General features: G+C 39.6%; 1 protein-coding gene across 2 annotated transcripts in view; it reads right to left on the bottom strand.

Moving 5' to 3' along the window:
- Nucleotides 1-279: 279 nt before the first annotated feature.
- Nucleotides 280-17,561, bottom strand: part of LOC306847241 (importin subunit beta-1-like) — a 37,628-nt gene continuing 20,346 nt past the window's right edge. Inside the window, exons 14-22 of one of the 2 annotated variants that reach the window (XM_079381079.1) lie at nt 17,326-17,397; nt 17,040-17,184; nt 15,285-15,367; nt 14,866-14,973; nt 13,766-13,909; nt 11,137-11,242; nt 10,947-11,061; nt 3,321-3,482; nt 280-1,503 (exon numbers count right to left, since the gene is read on the bottom strand). In XM_079381079.1, coding sequence (XP_079237205.1) covers nt 1,503; nt 3,321-3,482; nt 10,947-11,061; nt 11,137-11,242; nt 13,766-13,909; nt 14,866-14,973; nt 15,285-15,367; nt 17,040-17,184; nt 17,326-17,397 — 936 coding nt within the window. In that variant the 3' untranslated portion in view covers nt 280-1,502. The remainder of the gene's footprint in view (nt 1,504-3,320; nt 3,483-10,946; nt 11,062-11,136; nt 11,243-13,765; nt 13,910-14,865; nt 14,974-15,284; nt 15,368-17,039; nt 17,185-17,325; nt 17,398-17,561) is intronic. The other variant, XM_079381080.1, reaches the window with a different exon arrangement.

Consider the following 17,561-nt stretch of genomic DNA (forward strand, 5'->3'; position numbering starts at 1 on the left):
TCTGGTCAAGGCAGATTCTTCAGTTGTGAGCGAACCGCTCTTGCTTTTGGAAAGCTTCCCATTACGCCCTCATTAGTTCAGAAACTTAATGAAGAACATTTCAGAGCAATGTTGAACATCATCATGACCCACACACATGTGGAGAAAGGGGAAGAGACATCCAGCAAGTGACCCACACCACCGTCAGAAGGCCATTTCTTCAACACATTAAGTGCCATTTGATCTGAAGTTAGGAAAGGAAGTAATCGACGGCTGTTTGCATTACACAGGAAACGCATCAGAAGTACAACCGGAAAGGTTCAATTTTATTTTATTTTCATAACAATGGAAAAATATAACCTCATACAAACGTCTTGATTTTGTTCATTTTTTTTTTTTTTTTTTTTTTAAAGCTTGGTGAATGACTCCAATTAAGTGCCGCAAGAAGAAAAAAAAATACAACCAAAGCACATCAATGCAAATCAGATTGTGACATCGTTGACATGTTTATTTCGCATCTTCTATGCGTTAACACCTATTAAGCTCAAGTCCATTGGTATCCACATGGATTTGGCACTCGTTTTCCTGCAAAACAAATGAAGGAGAATAAAGGAGGAAGTGGAAGCGTCTAATTCCTGTACCCCTTGAACATGGATCGCTCTGCTAGAACTTGCACCTCGAGTGGCATTAGTCTTCCCAGGAGAAAGCTCCGTCTATCTGCACCATCCACACTAGCATACTAATAACACAACCATTTATTTTTCATTCTATTTTTTTTTTTTAGAGAGGGGGGGGGGGTATACACCTCAGCAATTGACTTTGAGAAAGCAGGATGAACGCTCGTCGCCAGTTCACCTGAGTGCTGCCCATCCCTGACTACTTGCCGCTCTCCTATGTTTATATAAGTGCATCTCACTGAATTTGCAAACAAGATATTTATCATGTTTATTTATTATTGGTTGAAATAGTAAGAGGGGATGTGGAAACAGCGACCCCCTCCGTTCATTCACACACACTCACACTCCAGTCACACCATTAGAAACTCCAGCAGCATCATTTCCTTCTCGGTTTGTATCTTCTGACAAATGGTTTGCGTGATAGGGGACATCTGCAGCCGTAGCGTCTTACAGATGCCCAAAGATGTATTCTGCAGATGCACAGCGGTCCTTTCTCCAGCTAAATGCAGTTAGGCTGGCAAACATGTACTAATATGATGCACTAGCTTTTCAAAGAGAGAAAGTGGATCACATGGAGTAATTTATTAGTGGGGTCAGAGACACATGGAGAAGAGGGCTTGATGAGGTGAAGGTCGTGGGCTGCTGAGTTTTTCTGCTGGCAGCTGCTGGAATTGAACTCTGAAGGTGGTGTGATGTCTCTCTCTCTCTCTCACTCGCTCTCACTCATTCTCAGACACTCATCTCAGCGCACACGTCACTTCTGCTTTGACGTCTGTGTGTAAAAGACAGAAGAAACCTCAGTGGGTTTGATTTCCATTATTCTGGTAGAATTTCCACAGCCGGTAATCTGAAAACAAACCAAAAGAAAACAATGGAGAACACACACGGCTGAAAAGACAGACTCGCGTTACATGGAGCAACCACACGGTTTGTGGCAGACTCCGGCATTTGAGGACCTCCAATTCATGTAAAATATTAGATGACCTTCACAAAACAAGTACAGCACACTTCTCACCCAAAAACCAACGGGCTTCACTTTTACTCTATGAAAAAACTCATTTTAGGAGCAATAAAGGCCTGTTCACACCAGGACTGTTAGCAGCGATAACATTTGAACTAGTGCGGCCAATCGATTAAAAAAAAAAAAAAAAAACCTCAGTTGCACATTTTTTCTGAAATGAATTGTGATTAAATCACATAAAATTGCAATATAAGTATTTTTGAAAACTTTAATCTCACATTCAATCTTCAAATTAATGTAGAAACAACAAAGACTGTATATTTTTACTATTTGTTTAATGCTATCTTTTTTTAAAGGGGTCATATTTCAAGTGTTTCTTTCTCTTTGGAGTGTTACAAGCTGGCTGTGCATAGATAAGACCCCTGAAGTTGCAAAGACTGAAGTCTCAAAACCAGAGATATTCTTAATAAAAGACTGCTACGCCCCCTAAAACGGCTCATTCAAACATGCCCCACGTTTACATCACGACGCGGGGAGATTTGCAAAACGGTCCAAATGTATACGCAATGAAAGAGCGTGAGCTTTACTCTGGCTGTAGTATTGCTGCTGCCACTGGCGTCATGTCCTGGAGACGCTGTTTCTCGTTGTGAAAGAGAAACTACTTTGTTTGGTAGTTTGGACCTAGACTTAAATGCAATAAAAGTAAAAATAAAAGAAAACAACAAAATATAATAAAATACTTAATACTATTATTGTTAGAAATTGCAACAATATAAAATAGTAATAAATACATTTAAAATTTTAATTAAAACATTAAGTAAACAATAAATAAACCATTATCTCCTGGTCAGAGCAGAACTGTCCCTCGACTGAGTTTGGTTTCTCCCAAGGTTTTTTCTCCATTTATATTACTGACACACTATCCTCCAGTTTGATACTGTTAAGTGCTTTGACACGATCTGTATTGTTAAAAGCACTATATATATATATATATATATATAAAGCTGACTTGACTTTGAGCTTCCAAAAGAGGACTCAAGTACAAATCAGTGGTTAAGTTGTATTTACAACACTGTTCCAGAACAGTTGAACCCAATTATTAGAGTGTGCGCAGCGCATTTTACAGAGGACTATTTCCTGAACCTGGAAGAGTAGCCAGCCTACAATGCTGGCTTACACAAAGACACTTTCTATAAAGTGGGGCAATTCCATCTTTGCAAGGACAGTCTGGGGCTTCTGACTCTCAGCCTGTAAGTATGTTTCTGCTACTGACGATTCAAACGTGACTTCTGTGTTAACGCACTAATTTTGACAGCGCTAATTTTAACGTGAATGACCAACACAGGCATTCAGAACACCTCTCCTTACACGATAGCAATTTAATCTTCTGTCACACTACCAATAAAACTGGCCAATTGAGTCATGCTTTGGGTCACATGCCCATACCAAAAATGAACAAAGGGCAATAATGAGAAATACCAGCCATAGCATGTCAGCATGCTCTCCTTTTCAAAAGCTCCACCTAATGTCAGAGAGTCAAACTGCAGTTTCACTGAGCCTGTCTGCCAACAGACGAGTGACACGCAGAAATCTGACTCTTTGTGCCGGTGTGAACAGGCCGCAAGGACTTCTTTGCGAAACATGCTTCTTTTGGGGTCAAACGTGGACTCTCAGGTGAGATTTATGTGAGGTGCATCACATACCAAGCTTGGCTCTTCAGCTTGCGAAGCTCCTTTGTGGCCCATGTGGCTAAAGTCTTGGTCTTACTGGTCTTGGACCTCCGGCCTTCAGACAGCAGATCGTTGATCTGAGGTCGAACCTCCACCAGCTTCATCACATCTTTGCCAAAAGTTGTACACAGGTCACTTTGGGGAGGGGAGAAAAAGGGTTAACTTGATTATGTGAAAGAACAACAGAAGACATGCGCCAGAGCAATGAACAAGCTGCCATTTTAAAAAGCATTGACCCACAAATGCAAAGTGTAGTGTAGTCACTCATGTCCTTCTAAGACTTTTATCCACGTGAGAGCAGAGAAAGCATGAATTCAGTGTCAACAGCCTGACACGATCTTTGCTGTGATCAACTGCTGTGACCCGTTTTCTAGTCACCAAGTTCAACTTTGAAGCATATTGGCCCAACAGGGTAAACACTGTGATAACAATGAAAAGACTGGTCAACACAACGCAAGGTGAGGATTCATTCATGAAGCAGACTAATCCAGTCATGTTTGAAAGCTTTGAACATCTCGGATTTTCTCTGTGCAAGAAAAATGGAAATACATTGGTTTATTCAAGTTCTAATCCAAGCTAGCTAATGCTATGAACATATCTGCAGAAAACACCTACAGCAGGGTTCCCCAAATCTTTCCCTGGAGGGCCAATCTGCTGCATTTTAGCTCCAACCCTGATCAAACTCACCTACCTGTGATTTTCTAATGATCTTGAAGACTCTGATTAGCAGCTCAGGGGTGTATTCCAGAAAGCAGTTAACTTCCCTTCAGCTAAACCCTGAACTTTGGGTTGATTGACGCCAAACCTTGTTTACTCGAGGTATGTGGCTCCAGAAGCGCGTCCAGGAGTAAATTCATTCAACTCAAGACATTCTCAACAGAGCGACGAATCGACGAGTCACTATGGAAACGGACGCTAAGAAAAAGCGCAGCATGCTGTTTCTTCTTTTGTTCAATGGTCGTTTACATGCTTCGTGCATATCGGCAACTAATTGATGGTTGTGTAATCATTTTTTTCCCGTTTAATCTTTAATCCCTGAGAATATGACTTATATTTTTAGTTTGACGCTAATTATATATTAAGTCATATCAGATATGTATTTTTATTATAGAAATACATTACAGAAAATGCCAATCCATGTGTGAGATAATATAAAATGTAATAAGTATATATATAATAATAAATTAAACATTACCTTGTCATAGTGTTTTATAATTGATACAAATAACTGTTATATATGCCAATAAAATAAATAAAATAACCATATTAGAATATTATATTACCTTATTTATTATATATATATATATATATATAATATAATGTTGTGCGTTATCTGTCAGGCCCATTGAAGGCTGGTAAGTACTAGGGGTGTAAGAAAATATCAATACACGTGAGTATCACAATATTTTGTTTGGCGATACTGTATCGATTCTCCAAATTGGAATATCGATATAAAAAAAAAAAAATAATAATAAAATCATCCAAGATTCATGGCAGTTGTTTTGAGTTCATATCCCGACCGCTAGATATCAGTCTTCATCTCTGAACTTAAACAGTGACAGGAAATACTAGCATCAGGGCACTCCACTAATGTTAGCTTTAATATAGTTCGCTGCCAGTAATGGAGGATGAGAGAATTGATCCAGCTCTCGTTTCGGTGTACAAAGCTGAAGTGTGGCACCATTTGGGATTTTTGTGGTAATGTCCGCCCCGGGACCACAGCGCGAGAGCAACCCCGGTTCTTGGCCGGGCTTCGGGCCAATTTCCACGTCATAGTTCAGACGCGGGCCGGGCCTGTTTTGGGTTTCTCCTTATTTTTATATTGTAGACAATCGATTAGTGATGAAAAAAAATTGCCGCGCTGGTGGAAACAGGAGACCGTGCCGCAACAGAGCAGCTCGATGGTGTTTAGTGTCCCGCAGCAGCGAGCGCAGGTGACTTCAGCGCAAGTTCTGTGCTCAAATGCACGCAATAGGCTAAAGCTTGCTGCAAAAAATGACGGTGTAGGCTATTTTAATTTGTTTCCACTGAAAAAATGCAAGTGTTTGCTGGTGCCTCCATGTCCTGCAGAGCAGCTTTAGCTTCCACTCTCAGCACAAACTCAGATATAGATACATTATTATTATAGCGCAGGTTTAATGTTTAAACATTGTTATATGCTTGAACTGTTTTAGTATATCTATAGATGTTATTTTAGGCAAGTGGTGATGATATGAGAAGGCTAAATTGATCAAACATAGGCTATGATCAGCTCATGCCGCTTGGTCGTTACTTAAAAAAAAAAAAAAAAACTTATAGGCTATTTAATGAACAAAAATGCTCCAAAGGTTTTTCCAAATTAACTTAAAAAAAACTAAACGAAATAATCATTTTGCCATTACACACAAAACTGAACCAGGTGAGATTATATATATTTTTTTCATTCATTTTTTTTAAACCGTAGATGTGCAAATGTTTATTTATATATCGGTATATCGTTGCAACCCTAATTGCATGTCACAATTGTAAACTTAAACTGTGAACCTTTACAGTGGAGTCTATAAATACATATTTCATTTTTATAAAATACATTTTATACATTTAACTAAAGAATCGTGCAAGTACTTGAATATTTCCCCCTTTACTCGTACTGCACAAAAAGTGCTTCAGTAATGTTGAATGTTATAGGGACTGATTATTGCAAATGCTGATCCCAGTGTGTTCTGCAGTGTGTTCTGGTTAACCCTCTGGTTGTGTTCGGGTCAAATTGACAAGATTTTTTTTTTCTTTTTCCTGAAAATACTAGTTAACGTTATCGCATTGGACTCAAACTTACTGACTTTGCGCACATAGGGTATAAGTATTTCTCATAAATTTTTTTAGAATTTTCGTAATTTTTTGTGGGTTTTATTTCACCTAGTCACACTCGTTGTGTTCCCGGTCAAAAATGACCGGACTCCGAACAACTGCTTATAAATCTGTCATTATGCTATATTATCACTAAATATTGGATTCATTCTTTTTGTCAACTTGTTTTCTTTCATTTAGGACTGGTTTTGTGTTTCTATTTGCTTCTGATTAATCGTAAGCCTCATTTATCTGAGAGTAGGCACCTAATTTTTTGAGTGAAAAAATTATTTTTTATGAATAATTTTCACAATATTAAACAAAAAATTATAAAAATTTGCACTGTTTCTCACACTAGTGTACTTTAATGTTTAATCAGGAAGTTTGCTTTTAAATGCTTTTATTTTGTACAAAATTGCAAAAAGTCACACTCGTGGTGTTCCCGGTCAAAAATGACCGGACTCCAAACAACTGCTTATAAATCTGTCAATATGCTATATTATCACCAAATATTGGATTCAATCTTTTTGTCAACTTGTTTTCTTTCATTTAGGACTGGTTTTGTGTTTCTATTTGCTTTTGATTAATCGTAGGCCTCATTTATCTGAAAGTAGGCACCTAATTTTTTGAGTGAAAAAAGCATTTTTTATGAATAATTTTCACAATATGAGAGAAAAAATTATGAAAATATGCACTGTTTCTCACACTAGTGTACTTTAATGTTTAATCAAGAAGTTTGCTTTTAAATGCTTTTATTTTGTACAAAATTGCACAAAGTAACACTTGTCAAAAATGGCCGGCCATTGAAAGTGAATGGGGAAGAATGAAAGAAACAACTAGTGTTCAGGAGCATGTTGTGCTTGCAAACAAAGACCTTGGACCTTTGCATGTGTGGATGCATTTATACTCAAGCTATCACACACACACACATGCGCACACACGCACGCGCACACACACACACACACCCATCCATCCATGCATACAAACTATTTTATTACACCTATTTCATCCTACCCTGAACTGCATGCAATATCCTTTTATGAATAAAAAAGGATCTCTCTCTCTCTCTCTCTCTCACACACACACACACACACACACGCTCAGACTGCCTTGTCTTTAGCCTGCATTGACCTCAAAAATAATCTTTTCTTTCACCACATATTCTAGACTACGGAGCCCCTTAGAGCTCATGGTGGTGGAAAGATTTCGGGGTGGGTGAAAAAAATTTGGGGTGGGAGGAAAAAATATTTTTCAAATCTTTTGCGTTCTCTCGCAAAGATGTTTGCGTTATCTCGCAAAACTTTGTGTTCTCTCGCAAAGATGTTTGCGTTCTCTCGCAAAGATGTTTGCGTTCTCTCTCAAAGATGTTTGCGTTCTCTCTCAAAGATGTTTGCGTTCTCTCTCAAAGATGTTTGCGTTCTCTCGCAAAACTTTGTGTTCTCTCGCAAAACTTTGTGTTCTCTCGCAAAGATGTTTGCGTTCTCTCGCAAAGATGTTTGCGTTCTCTCGCAAAGATGTTTGCGTTCTCTCGCAAAGATGTTTGCGTTCTCTCGCAAAGATGTTTGCGTTCTCTCGCAAAACTTTGTGTTCTCTCGCAAAGATGTTTGCGTTCTCTCGCAAAGATGTTTGCGTTCTCTCGCAAAGATGTTTGCGTTCTCTCGCAAAGATGTTTGCGTTCTCTCGCAAAGATGTTTGCGTTCTCTCGCAAAACTTTGTGTTCTCTCGCAAAGATGTTTGCGTTCTCTCTCAAAGATGTTTGCGTTCTCTCTCAAAGATGTTTGCGTTCTCTCGCAAAGATGTTTGCGTTCTCTCTCAAAGATGTTTGCGTTCTCTCGCAAAGATGTTTGCGTTCTCTCGCAAAACTTTGTGTTCTCTCGCAAAGATGTTTGCGTTCTCTCGCAAAACTTTGTGTTCTCTCGCAAAGATGTTTGCGTTCTCTCTCAAAGATGTTTGCGTTCTCTCTCAAAGATGTTTGCGTTCTCTCGCAAAGATGTTTGCGTTCTCTCGCAAAACTTTGTGTTCTCTCGCAAAGATGTTTGCGTTCTCTCGCAAAACTTTGTGTTCTCTCGCAAAGATGTTTGCGTTCTCTCGCAAAACTTTGTGTTCTCTAGCAAAGATGTTTGCGTTCTCTCGCAAAGATGTTTGCTTTCTCTCGCAAAACTTTGCGTTCTCTTGCAAATATGTACGCAAAGTTTTGCGAGGGAACGCAAACATCTTTGCGAGAGAACGCAAAGTTTTGTGAGGGAACGCAAAAGATTTGAAAAATATTTTTTTCCTCCCACCCTGATTTTTTTTCACCCACCCCGAAATCTTTCCACCACCATGAGCTCTAAGCGGCTCCGTACTAGACAAAACATTATGACAATATGTTTAGAGGCTTTCGTGTTCTCTCAGAGTAAACGAAAGTTTACAATTAAATGCTAGAGCATACAAATGCCTCACAGTGCCTTGCTTGTCATTTACACGAGGAAAAGACAACTGAAGAAGAATTTTACAGTGACGATGCATTGCAAGATATATTGGAAGATAAAAATATCACTGGACAAGCTGAAAACCTTGCAACAACTGAAAAGAAGCAATCTTCTGATTTTGAGGACCCAGCTGAAGTTGATGTAACGTTCTGGTCGAGGGATGGAAAAAAAGTCAATGCAGGCCAAAGACAAGGCAGTTTGAGCATTTGTGTGCATTGTGTGTGTGTGTGTGTGTGAGAGAGAGAGAGAGTTATAATATGAGATTCATAAAAGCATATTGCATACAGTTCAGGGTAGGATGAAATAAGTGTAATACAATAGTTTGTATGCATAGATGTGTGTGTGTGTGTGTGTGTGTGTGTGTGTGATAGCATGAGTATACATGCACGCACTGGTCCAAGGCATTTATGTTTGCAAGCACAACATGCTCCTGAACACTAGTTGTTTCTTTCATTCTTCCCCATTCACTTTCAATGGCCGGCCATTTTTGACAAGTGTTACTTTGTGCAATTTTGTACAAAATAAAAGCATTTAAAAGCAAACTTCTTGATTAAACATTAAAGTACACTAGTGTGAGAAACAGTGCAAATTTTCATAATTTTTTCTCTCATATTGTGAAAATTATTCATAAAAAATTATTTTTTCACTCAAAAAATGAGGTACCTACTTTCAGATAAATGAGGCCTACGATTAATCAGATGCAAATAGAAACACAAAACCAGTCCTAAATGAAAGAAAACAAGTTGACAAAAAGATTGAATCCAATATTTGGTGATAATATAGCATAATGACAGATTTATAAGCAGTTGTTTGGAGTCCGGTCATTTTTGACCGGGAACACCACGAGTGTGACTTTTTGCAATTTTGTACAAAATAAAAGCATTTAAAAGCAAACTTCTTGATTAAACATTAAAGCACACTAGTGTGAGAAACAGTGCAAATTTTCGTTATTTTTTCTCTCATATTGTGAAAATTATTCATAAAAAAATATTTTTTTCACTCAAAAAATGAGGTACCTACTTTCAGATAAATGAGGCCTACGATTAATCAGAAGCAAATAGAAACACAAAACCAGTCCTAAATGAAAGAAAACAAGTTGACAAAAAGATTGAATCCAATATTTGGTGATAATATAGAATAATGACAGATTTATAAGCAGTTGTTCGGAGTCCGGTCATTTTTGACCGGGAACACCACGAGTGTGACTTTTTGCAATTTTGTACAAAATAAAAGCATTTAAAAGCAAACTTCCTGATTAAACATTAAAGTACACTAGTGTGAGAAACAGTGCAAATTTTCATAATTTTTTGTTTAATATTGTGAAAATTATTCATACAAAATGTTTTTTTTACCCAAAAAATTAGGTACCTACTCTCAGATAAATGAGGCTTATGATTAATCAGAAGCAAATAGAAACACAAAACCAGTCCTAAATGAAAGAAAACAAGTTGACAAAAAGAATGAATGCAATATTTGGTGATAATATAGCATATTGACAGATTTATAAGCAATTGTTTGGAGTCCGGTCATTTTTGACCGGTAACACAAAAGGCGTGACCGGAGTCCGAACACAACCAGAGGGTTAAACTATTTATTTTTTGCTAAGGTTTGCATATGGTGGTGTGTTCTTAATGACAGCTTTCCTAAAAAAATATATATCCTATTCCTAAAATAAGAAATATCCCAATATATCGCCTTGCTTACAGTATCGCAATGTATCGTATTGCACCCCCTGTATCGTATCGCCAGATTCTTGCCAATACACAGCCCTAGCCAGTGTCACGCGTGCACCGATAGCACTGAAGTGAACTAACCCTGGAACATAACCTCCGGAGCAGGGTCTCTTCAGAGAGCAAGTTACTATGGTTACTTACATACCCCGAAAGTAACCTCCAATTTTGGAACCAAAAGCTCAGGTTATCCGCTCGCTTATCCTCAAACTTACCTGGGTATGTCACATAACCTGCTTTCTGGAATACACCCCAGGTGTGCTTGATTAGGGTTAGAGCTAAACTCTGAAGGAGTGGGCCAGATTTGAGGATGCCTGGCAGAGTTATGTTAGTAACACACAAGCGGACACACACAGAATTGACAACTGTCACTAACCCAATTATTTCAGTGCAGAAGAAAGAAATCCTACAGGAAAAGAGTACTATCGGACCTACCTGAAAAACCTCGACAAAAGGTTAAAAACGACAAACAATAACTTATTTTGGCGGGGCAGGTAACAATCTTAAGCTCTGCCACAGCTGGACCAGTAGAGTAACATGGTTTAGTGATCTGTTAAGCAAGAAATTCTTACCCTATGAGTCCGACAGCATTGGCCACCACTCCGTCGGACCGGTCTTCGTCCTCAGCGATGTGGTGAATGAAGGACAGGATAAACTCAACACGAGGCTGTACCAGCATTACATCGGCTGCAGGAGGAAACACGCGGTTTAACATGAGCCCACTGAACGCTGGTGTGCATGAGGAGGTCCAGCTGAACTTACGATGCACGTTCTCCTGGTCTCCCTTCAAGCCCTGGATGATCCCAGTGTAGGCCTCCAGACAGCCCTCTCGCAGCTCGTTCAGATAGTCCACCATATCATAGTCCGTCTGCAAGACAGCAGGCAGCCTGGCTTAACTTCAGAGACGTGCCGTTTCAAACAATTAACAATCAATTCTGCATTTCAGGACACCTGTGAATACACTTTCATAGTTGCAATTTCAACGTCACGAAAACACCACCAGCGCGTAAACGCACCCGCAGCCATTGTGAGGGGAATCCACACGACCCCAGGGATAAATCAACGTCCTATGAACAACAATGATGCTAGGACTGTCAAATAAGGAAGTTATCATTTCAAATATGTCAAATTTAAAAGAAAAAAAAACACATTTGAATGCAAAAACATTGTATTTGAATGTTAGGTGTCTGTCAGACAGCCTTTATCAGCAGCACACGAGATGAGATGACGATGTGTCGTTGCATTTGAATGTTTTTTTAGCCTGTCCAGTTATACCCACGGGATGCAACACTGCTGCGTTATTCATTCTAAATATGGCAGAAAAAGAGAACATCAATACTGATGTCGTTTACGTAAAAACTGAAACCAAGCCATTCAAACAGAACATTTATATCTCATTTTCTAGAGGGACATCTATCAGCATTGCACTCGCGAGAGCCGCATTAGAAAGCATGTTAATTAATGTAAGTTCAACTTAAAATAAAATAATCAAGGCTTTATGGCAGTTTTCCCATCCCACTGCATCGCATGATCTTAAATTGAAAAAGTACTCTTTGTGATTGGTTTTTGGTCGTTGGTATTAAACTAGACATACATGATGCTGTTTTGTTTCTAATTGTTTAAGCAACTTAGTTATATATGGTTCATAAACATTATGCACTTTTTTCCCCCCAAAGGTAGTAGTGTTATTTGATTGCACTGAAGAAACGTGGATTAGTAATATTTGGCTCGATGCACCCTCTTGTGGCCTCAGGAGAGAAGCCAAAACCTTTGTTTGAAGAAACTGGTTTCAGACTGCACAGAACACATGTGAGCTCGAGCAGAGCTTCTCAAAGCCGTCCTGGACAGGCATGAGCAGCACCTCAGACAACACGGAGCACAGAAAGAGTGCAGCTCAGACATGCAGAGCGTGACCTCTGACCTCTCACAGCGCTCATCAGAAACACTGAGCGCTTGTCCTCATGCTGATCGTGATGCTTGTAGTGCTTTACTACAGGTGACGGGTGTAGTGGAAGTGAAGTGCACGCTTACAGCCAGTGCGGTCCGCTCACATGATTACTGATCGATCGCACCTGTGCTCAAACTCAGTCAGTACTTAGCCTGAATCCATTACACTGATGGGTTAATCAAACAATCAACATCCCCAGCTGAGGTGCTAGAGCTAGCAACGGTCCAGCAAGTTTAGGTTCAAGCACATTTCAAATCAACTGGGAAAAGGACAACACCGGGTTGCTGCAGGATGTTTAAGCTCAAATTCACACATCAGATGTGAAGCGTTGAACTGAAGTCTCTTTCCAAGAAAACTGAAATTAAAACCAGAATATATATAGAATATTGAAATAAATTAGGATAAATATTTCTAGAGTAACACGTTCTTTTATTAACAAACTTATCAGTAAGAGGCTATTAAAAATGACTAGCATATAATTTTAATTTCTGCGTCTTGCTTCTGACACCGCAAGAATCATGCTTTCTAACCTTATCTCCACTAAGTAGTTTATTAGTAGTCATAACTGTGACCACACAAACTGTGCACAATGCCTATCATTGTAACGTTTACAAAAAGTACAAAGTACACACAGAATGTGGACACATTGGTCTTCAATTACTGTTGTACTTGTTATTTTGGAATTAGTCCATTGTGATAGATATCCCTTTTACCAGGAAAACACAAGTAATCTGATCAGGACTCGGACTGATTCAGCAGTGTAAACAAGTGCCTGTCATCAGCTGTCCTTATGCTGTCTATGTTGCTAAGCCACATACTTATAAGCCAAGTGCGCATCAATGATCACTGAAAGTGCAAAAATGAACAATTTAAGGTATGTGCTTAGCAACCCTGTATGCAGATTCCCCATGACAACACTGCTCAGTGCATTTGTTGGTTGTCTTACAAGTTGTTGAAGGCAATCCATATTAATGGAGTGCTTTAATCAGTCTTCTGAACAGATATAGTCGCTTTATAATCATGAATAAAAGCCTAAATTCAGTTTAAGATGCATTTTTAGAGACACACTTAAGTAACTACAGTTCAAATATAAACCATCATGCATGACAAACAGCAACTAGTAGTTTGTTACATGCTTCATAGATTTTTACACGATAACAAGAACATTTACTAAACCGATAACTGAAATAAATCTAAAACATTCACAATCAGCTTTAGATAGGTCAAAAGAATCAACCCAATTATGTAATCAGAGACACTGTTGTGCCAGACTGGCCATTACAATAATTATAAGCACTTACTAAATCCTCTAGAACGCTGACTAAATCTAGAACTAGAGTGATTTTCACAGCCAGTGAACAGGAGCAGGTGCACGACTCTGCAGTCAGAACGAGTGATGCACAGCCCTGATCTGGTTTATGAGCGCTGTGTGCGGTCACTCACCTTGTCCACCTGTGCCTGCGAGGCCTGCTGTAGAGTGTCCAGCACAATGTCCAGGTACTTCTTGAATTCACCACCAATGGCAAGAGCAATATCGCCAAACGCAGACAGGATCTGGGGTTTCACAGACCTGTGCACATTCTCGTTCTGCAAAGACATGCATTCAAAAAAAATAAAACAGTTTAAAAAAAAAACATCTGCATACAGTTGCATTTACAGAGGAAGGAAATTCTGATCGGCCTTTTTCTCATCCGTAGCAAGCATTTTAATAGGCGTTTTGACAATTCAGAGCCACCGTACAAGAGAGCGCCAGAATCCAGAATGGTGATTGTCAAGTTGATCCACTTCGTCTCGCAGCACAAAGCACTGTAAAGATCCTTGCACACGGACTTCACAGATATTAGCGGTCTTCTCTTTAATATGCGGCTCTAGTATCGCTAGCAAAGCATCGAACGGAGCCACTCACTTCTTGTAGTAGTATTTTTATTTAATGCCATGTCAGCATCTTAGGCTATTTTCATGGCAAAAACTATTTAAAAAATACAAGTATAACAAATACACTAAAAACCAGCAAACAAAAGTTATATTACACAAGATTTTTTACATCAACATGATAAAAGTTATTTTTCTGGCATAATTATACTACATAACTCTTTTTAAGTGAGTTAAAAGCGTTTTCTACATCCATTAAAGGCTGGACTGTCCAATAAAACATGTTTGACAGAAAGGGGATTCTTGCAGAACATGCAGCGAGCAGGATTCTCACCTGAATGCACAAATCAGTCTGAAGTAATCTTTGAATCGCTCGTGATAATCCCTCTGCTCCTTAAGGAGGGGGAACTCTATCTCAGGATTGGATGGACCCAATATTTAGACTCCATTTAGTAGTTTTACGAATTTTTCCGCAACTGATTAATACGCATCAGACTCAGTGTGCAAGGTTTCTGTGCGGGATGAATTTTTAGGATGACGAATACGAAAACTGCATATGAATACTTCAGACTCAGTGCGCAATGACCTTAGTTACAAACTAGCGGCCAGGACAGCTTGTGAATCAAACAGATTAAACGAGCAGCGCACACACACAGAAGACGGAGACTTACGCCCAGGTTTTCCAGCAGCAGCTGCATGATTTCATCACAGTAAGGCAAGATGTTGGCCATCAGCGCTCGGCACAGATCACACACCAGCCCCACCGCAGCCAGACACACCTGCGTGCACACACACACACACACCACAGTCCTTACTGCTCCAGCAATCTGAACACACTGTAATTCACACTCCATTTGGAATAAGTTCAAGGGTTAATTCACAAACAAGCCACACGGTCACTTGTTTTTAAGAGAAGTTTGAGCTGTAGAGTCCCGCAATGTCCAGTGTGGCCACACGTGACCCTCGGGTCGGCACACACCGGGTGAAGTAGACTCTGATTCTCTATGATGCAGCAAAATCCTGATCTGCCTGAGCTCAGTGCAGCAGGAGGAACATTCATCAACAAACGCCAGCTTCACCCCAGCATTACCTGGTACTCAGCGTAATTCTTCAGTCCGATAACCAGGAAAGGCTTGAAGGCTTCCATGTATTTCAAGAAATCACTGCCCAAAACTGGAGAGGGAAGGTAGAGGGGAAAAAATTGATTTCAATCATTCAGTAAATGGCTTTAAGAAACACCGTCAAGACATTGAAAGATGCTCATCAACTCCCAGATTCTTAATTACTCCTAACATTACATCCTGAACATGTCTGCTAGTTTGGTAGAAGGAAGATATAGTTGAATCTAATGTTTGGAAGCTCTTATAACTCGGGCATGTTAGGTGAGAGGGCAGCGAGCTGGCTGTGATCTGATAAAACATTTCCAGCTGGATTTAACACTGAACACTTGAGATGACATTAAAAACACCAGGTGCAAACATGGCCAGAGAAACGAAGCACAATAACTGACAGACTTTAAATTTATCTGTAAAATCAGTGATGTGTGAGAGCACTAAGAGACTGATGCAATGGGACACAGAAGTACTCGCTCTACTTACGAGTCATTCTTCCACTTATAATGGCTTTTTTGTTTTTTTAAACAGTGAATTAACCATTTTATTTTTATATGCGTTTATGCATTATCACGTAACTGAGGCTCTATGTACCAATCACAATTTAGATTTTACACCAATGTTAATGCTTCAATGTGCAGAACAAAATTACACCAATTGGTGCAACATGAAACAACCCTTATTCAAAAGGAAAAGCCCCACAACACAATGACTCTGTTGACACCCAGTACTTCCTGTAGAACTGATGACGGATTATAGAACTAGAGCTTTCATTTAGCTCAAGGCTGGACGATATGGCCAAAACAATCACAATTTTCTTCCTATCAGTTGATATCGATAATCATCACAATAAATGTCAAATCTTTATTTCAAGTTTAAATCCAGATTTTTTTCTCCAAAGTGAAACCAGACTTAATCTTAACAGAAAAATTCATTTCTACATGTTCTAATGAGTGATGTTTCTAATCAAGAAACAAGTTTGTGTTGCTTGCTATATTAACAATAATAATAATAATAATAATAATTAATACTACTTTTGTCTCTGCAGATGAAAATTTTAATTTATAATCAAAATCGGTAACATCTGTAAAAGTTGCAGCAATCTCATTTTAAATGGTGAAAGTTAATTCAGATTTTTTTTTTTTTTATTAATCATTGGTTTTCCATAGGAGCGAACATTTAAATCATGATAATCAGTTGAAACCACACATACTGCCCACCTTAATACCATGGTAAAATATAACTACATGGTTTTTAGGCATCTGTATGAAGAACAGTAGTCCATCCACAGCTTCTGACTGTGTGGTTGAGCAGTGTTCCTCCTGTGTGTCAGCTCTTTTATCTGGCTTTATAAGTCAGAGTCGTTGGTGTTGTTCGCTGAACTCTTCACACTGGATCTTACGGCGCTGCTTAGCGCTCATGTTTCAACTTCGATCCGAGTGCTCTGCTTTTGGCATATTAACGTTATTGAACATTTAACTCATTGTATTAAAATCATATTGCGAAAATGATCAATTTATCGCCCAGCCCTAGTTTAGATAAGAACAGAGTTTCCCACGGGCCCCAAACAACTGATGTTAGCAGCAGAAAGCTCTGTTCAGTTTGACTGCTGAGAGACTCTCTGACTGACAGCTAGCTAATACTGTCCAGCACTCGAATGTTAAGCCCTGTTCACAGCAACAGCAGCACTGTGCCAGAGAGAGAGAAGACAGCAGCATGCTGAAGCCCCTCACCTTCCACCAGAGTGCTGACGGCCATGAGCGCGTCCTCCTGAACGCCTCCGGAGCCGGCGGTGCTCTGAAACATGCGCAGCAGAGACGCCATCACCACATCAGAGATCTGCAGCGCGTCCTGATGCTGCACCTTCCTCAACACGTTCTGAGAGGACCGGACAGAGAAGATGAGCGAGCACACACACACAGAGACACATCTCACACAGACAGACACAGACACTTGCACACACACTCTCACACAGACAGACACACAGAGACACTCAGACAATTGCGCGCACACACACACCTGTAGGGTGGCACACAGCAGGGACTGCAGGTCGTTGAACTGGATCCTGTCTGAGGTGCTCTGGATGTGAGACTGGACAAGAGACAGATGAGTTCAATTACAGCCAACAACACAAGCCTCATCCTCACACACACACGGCTCAAATCCTTCTGAAAGAGACAAGAGTCTAAGCCTGAACCACAGGTTCACCGATTTCTCGATTTTAATTCATTCTCATTTTGATGAGCCCATACGGA

This window comes from Barbus barbus (genome assembly GCF_936440315.1).
Source record: "Barbus barbus genome assembly, chromosome: 27".
In the NCBI taxonomy this organism is placed as follows: Eukaryota; Metazoa; Chordata; class Actinopteri; order Cypriniformes; family Cyprinidae; genus Barbus; species Barbus barbus.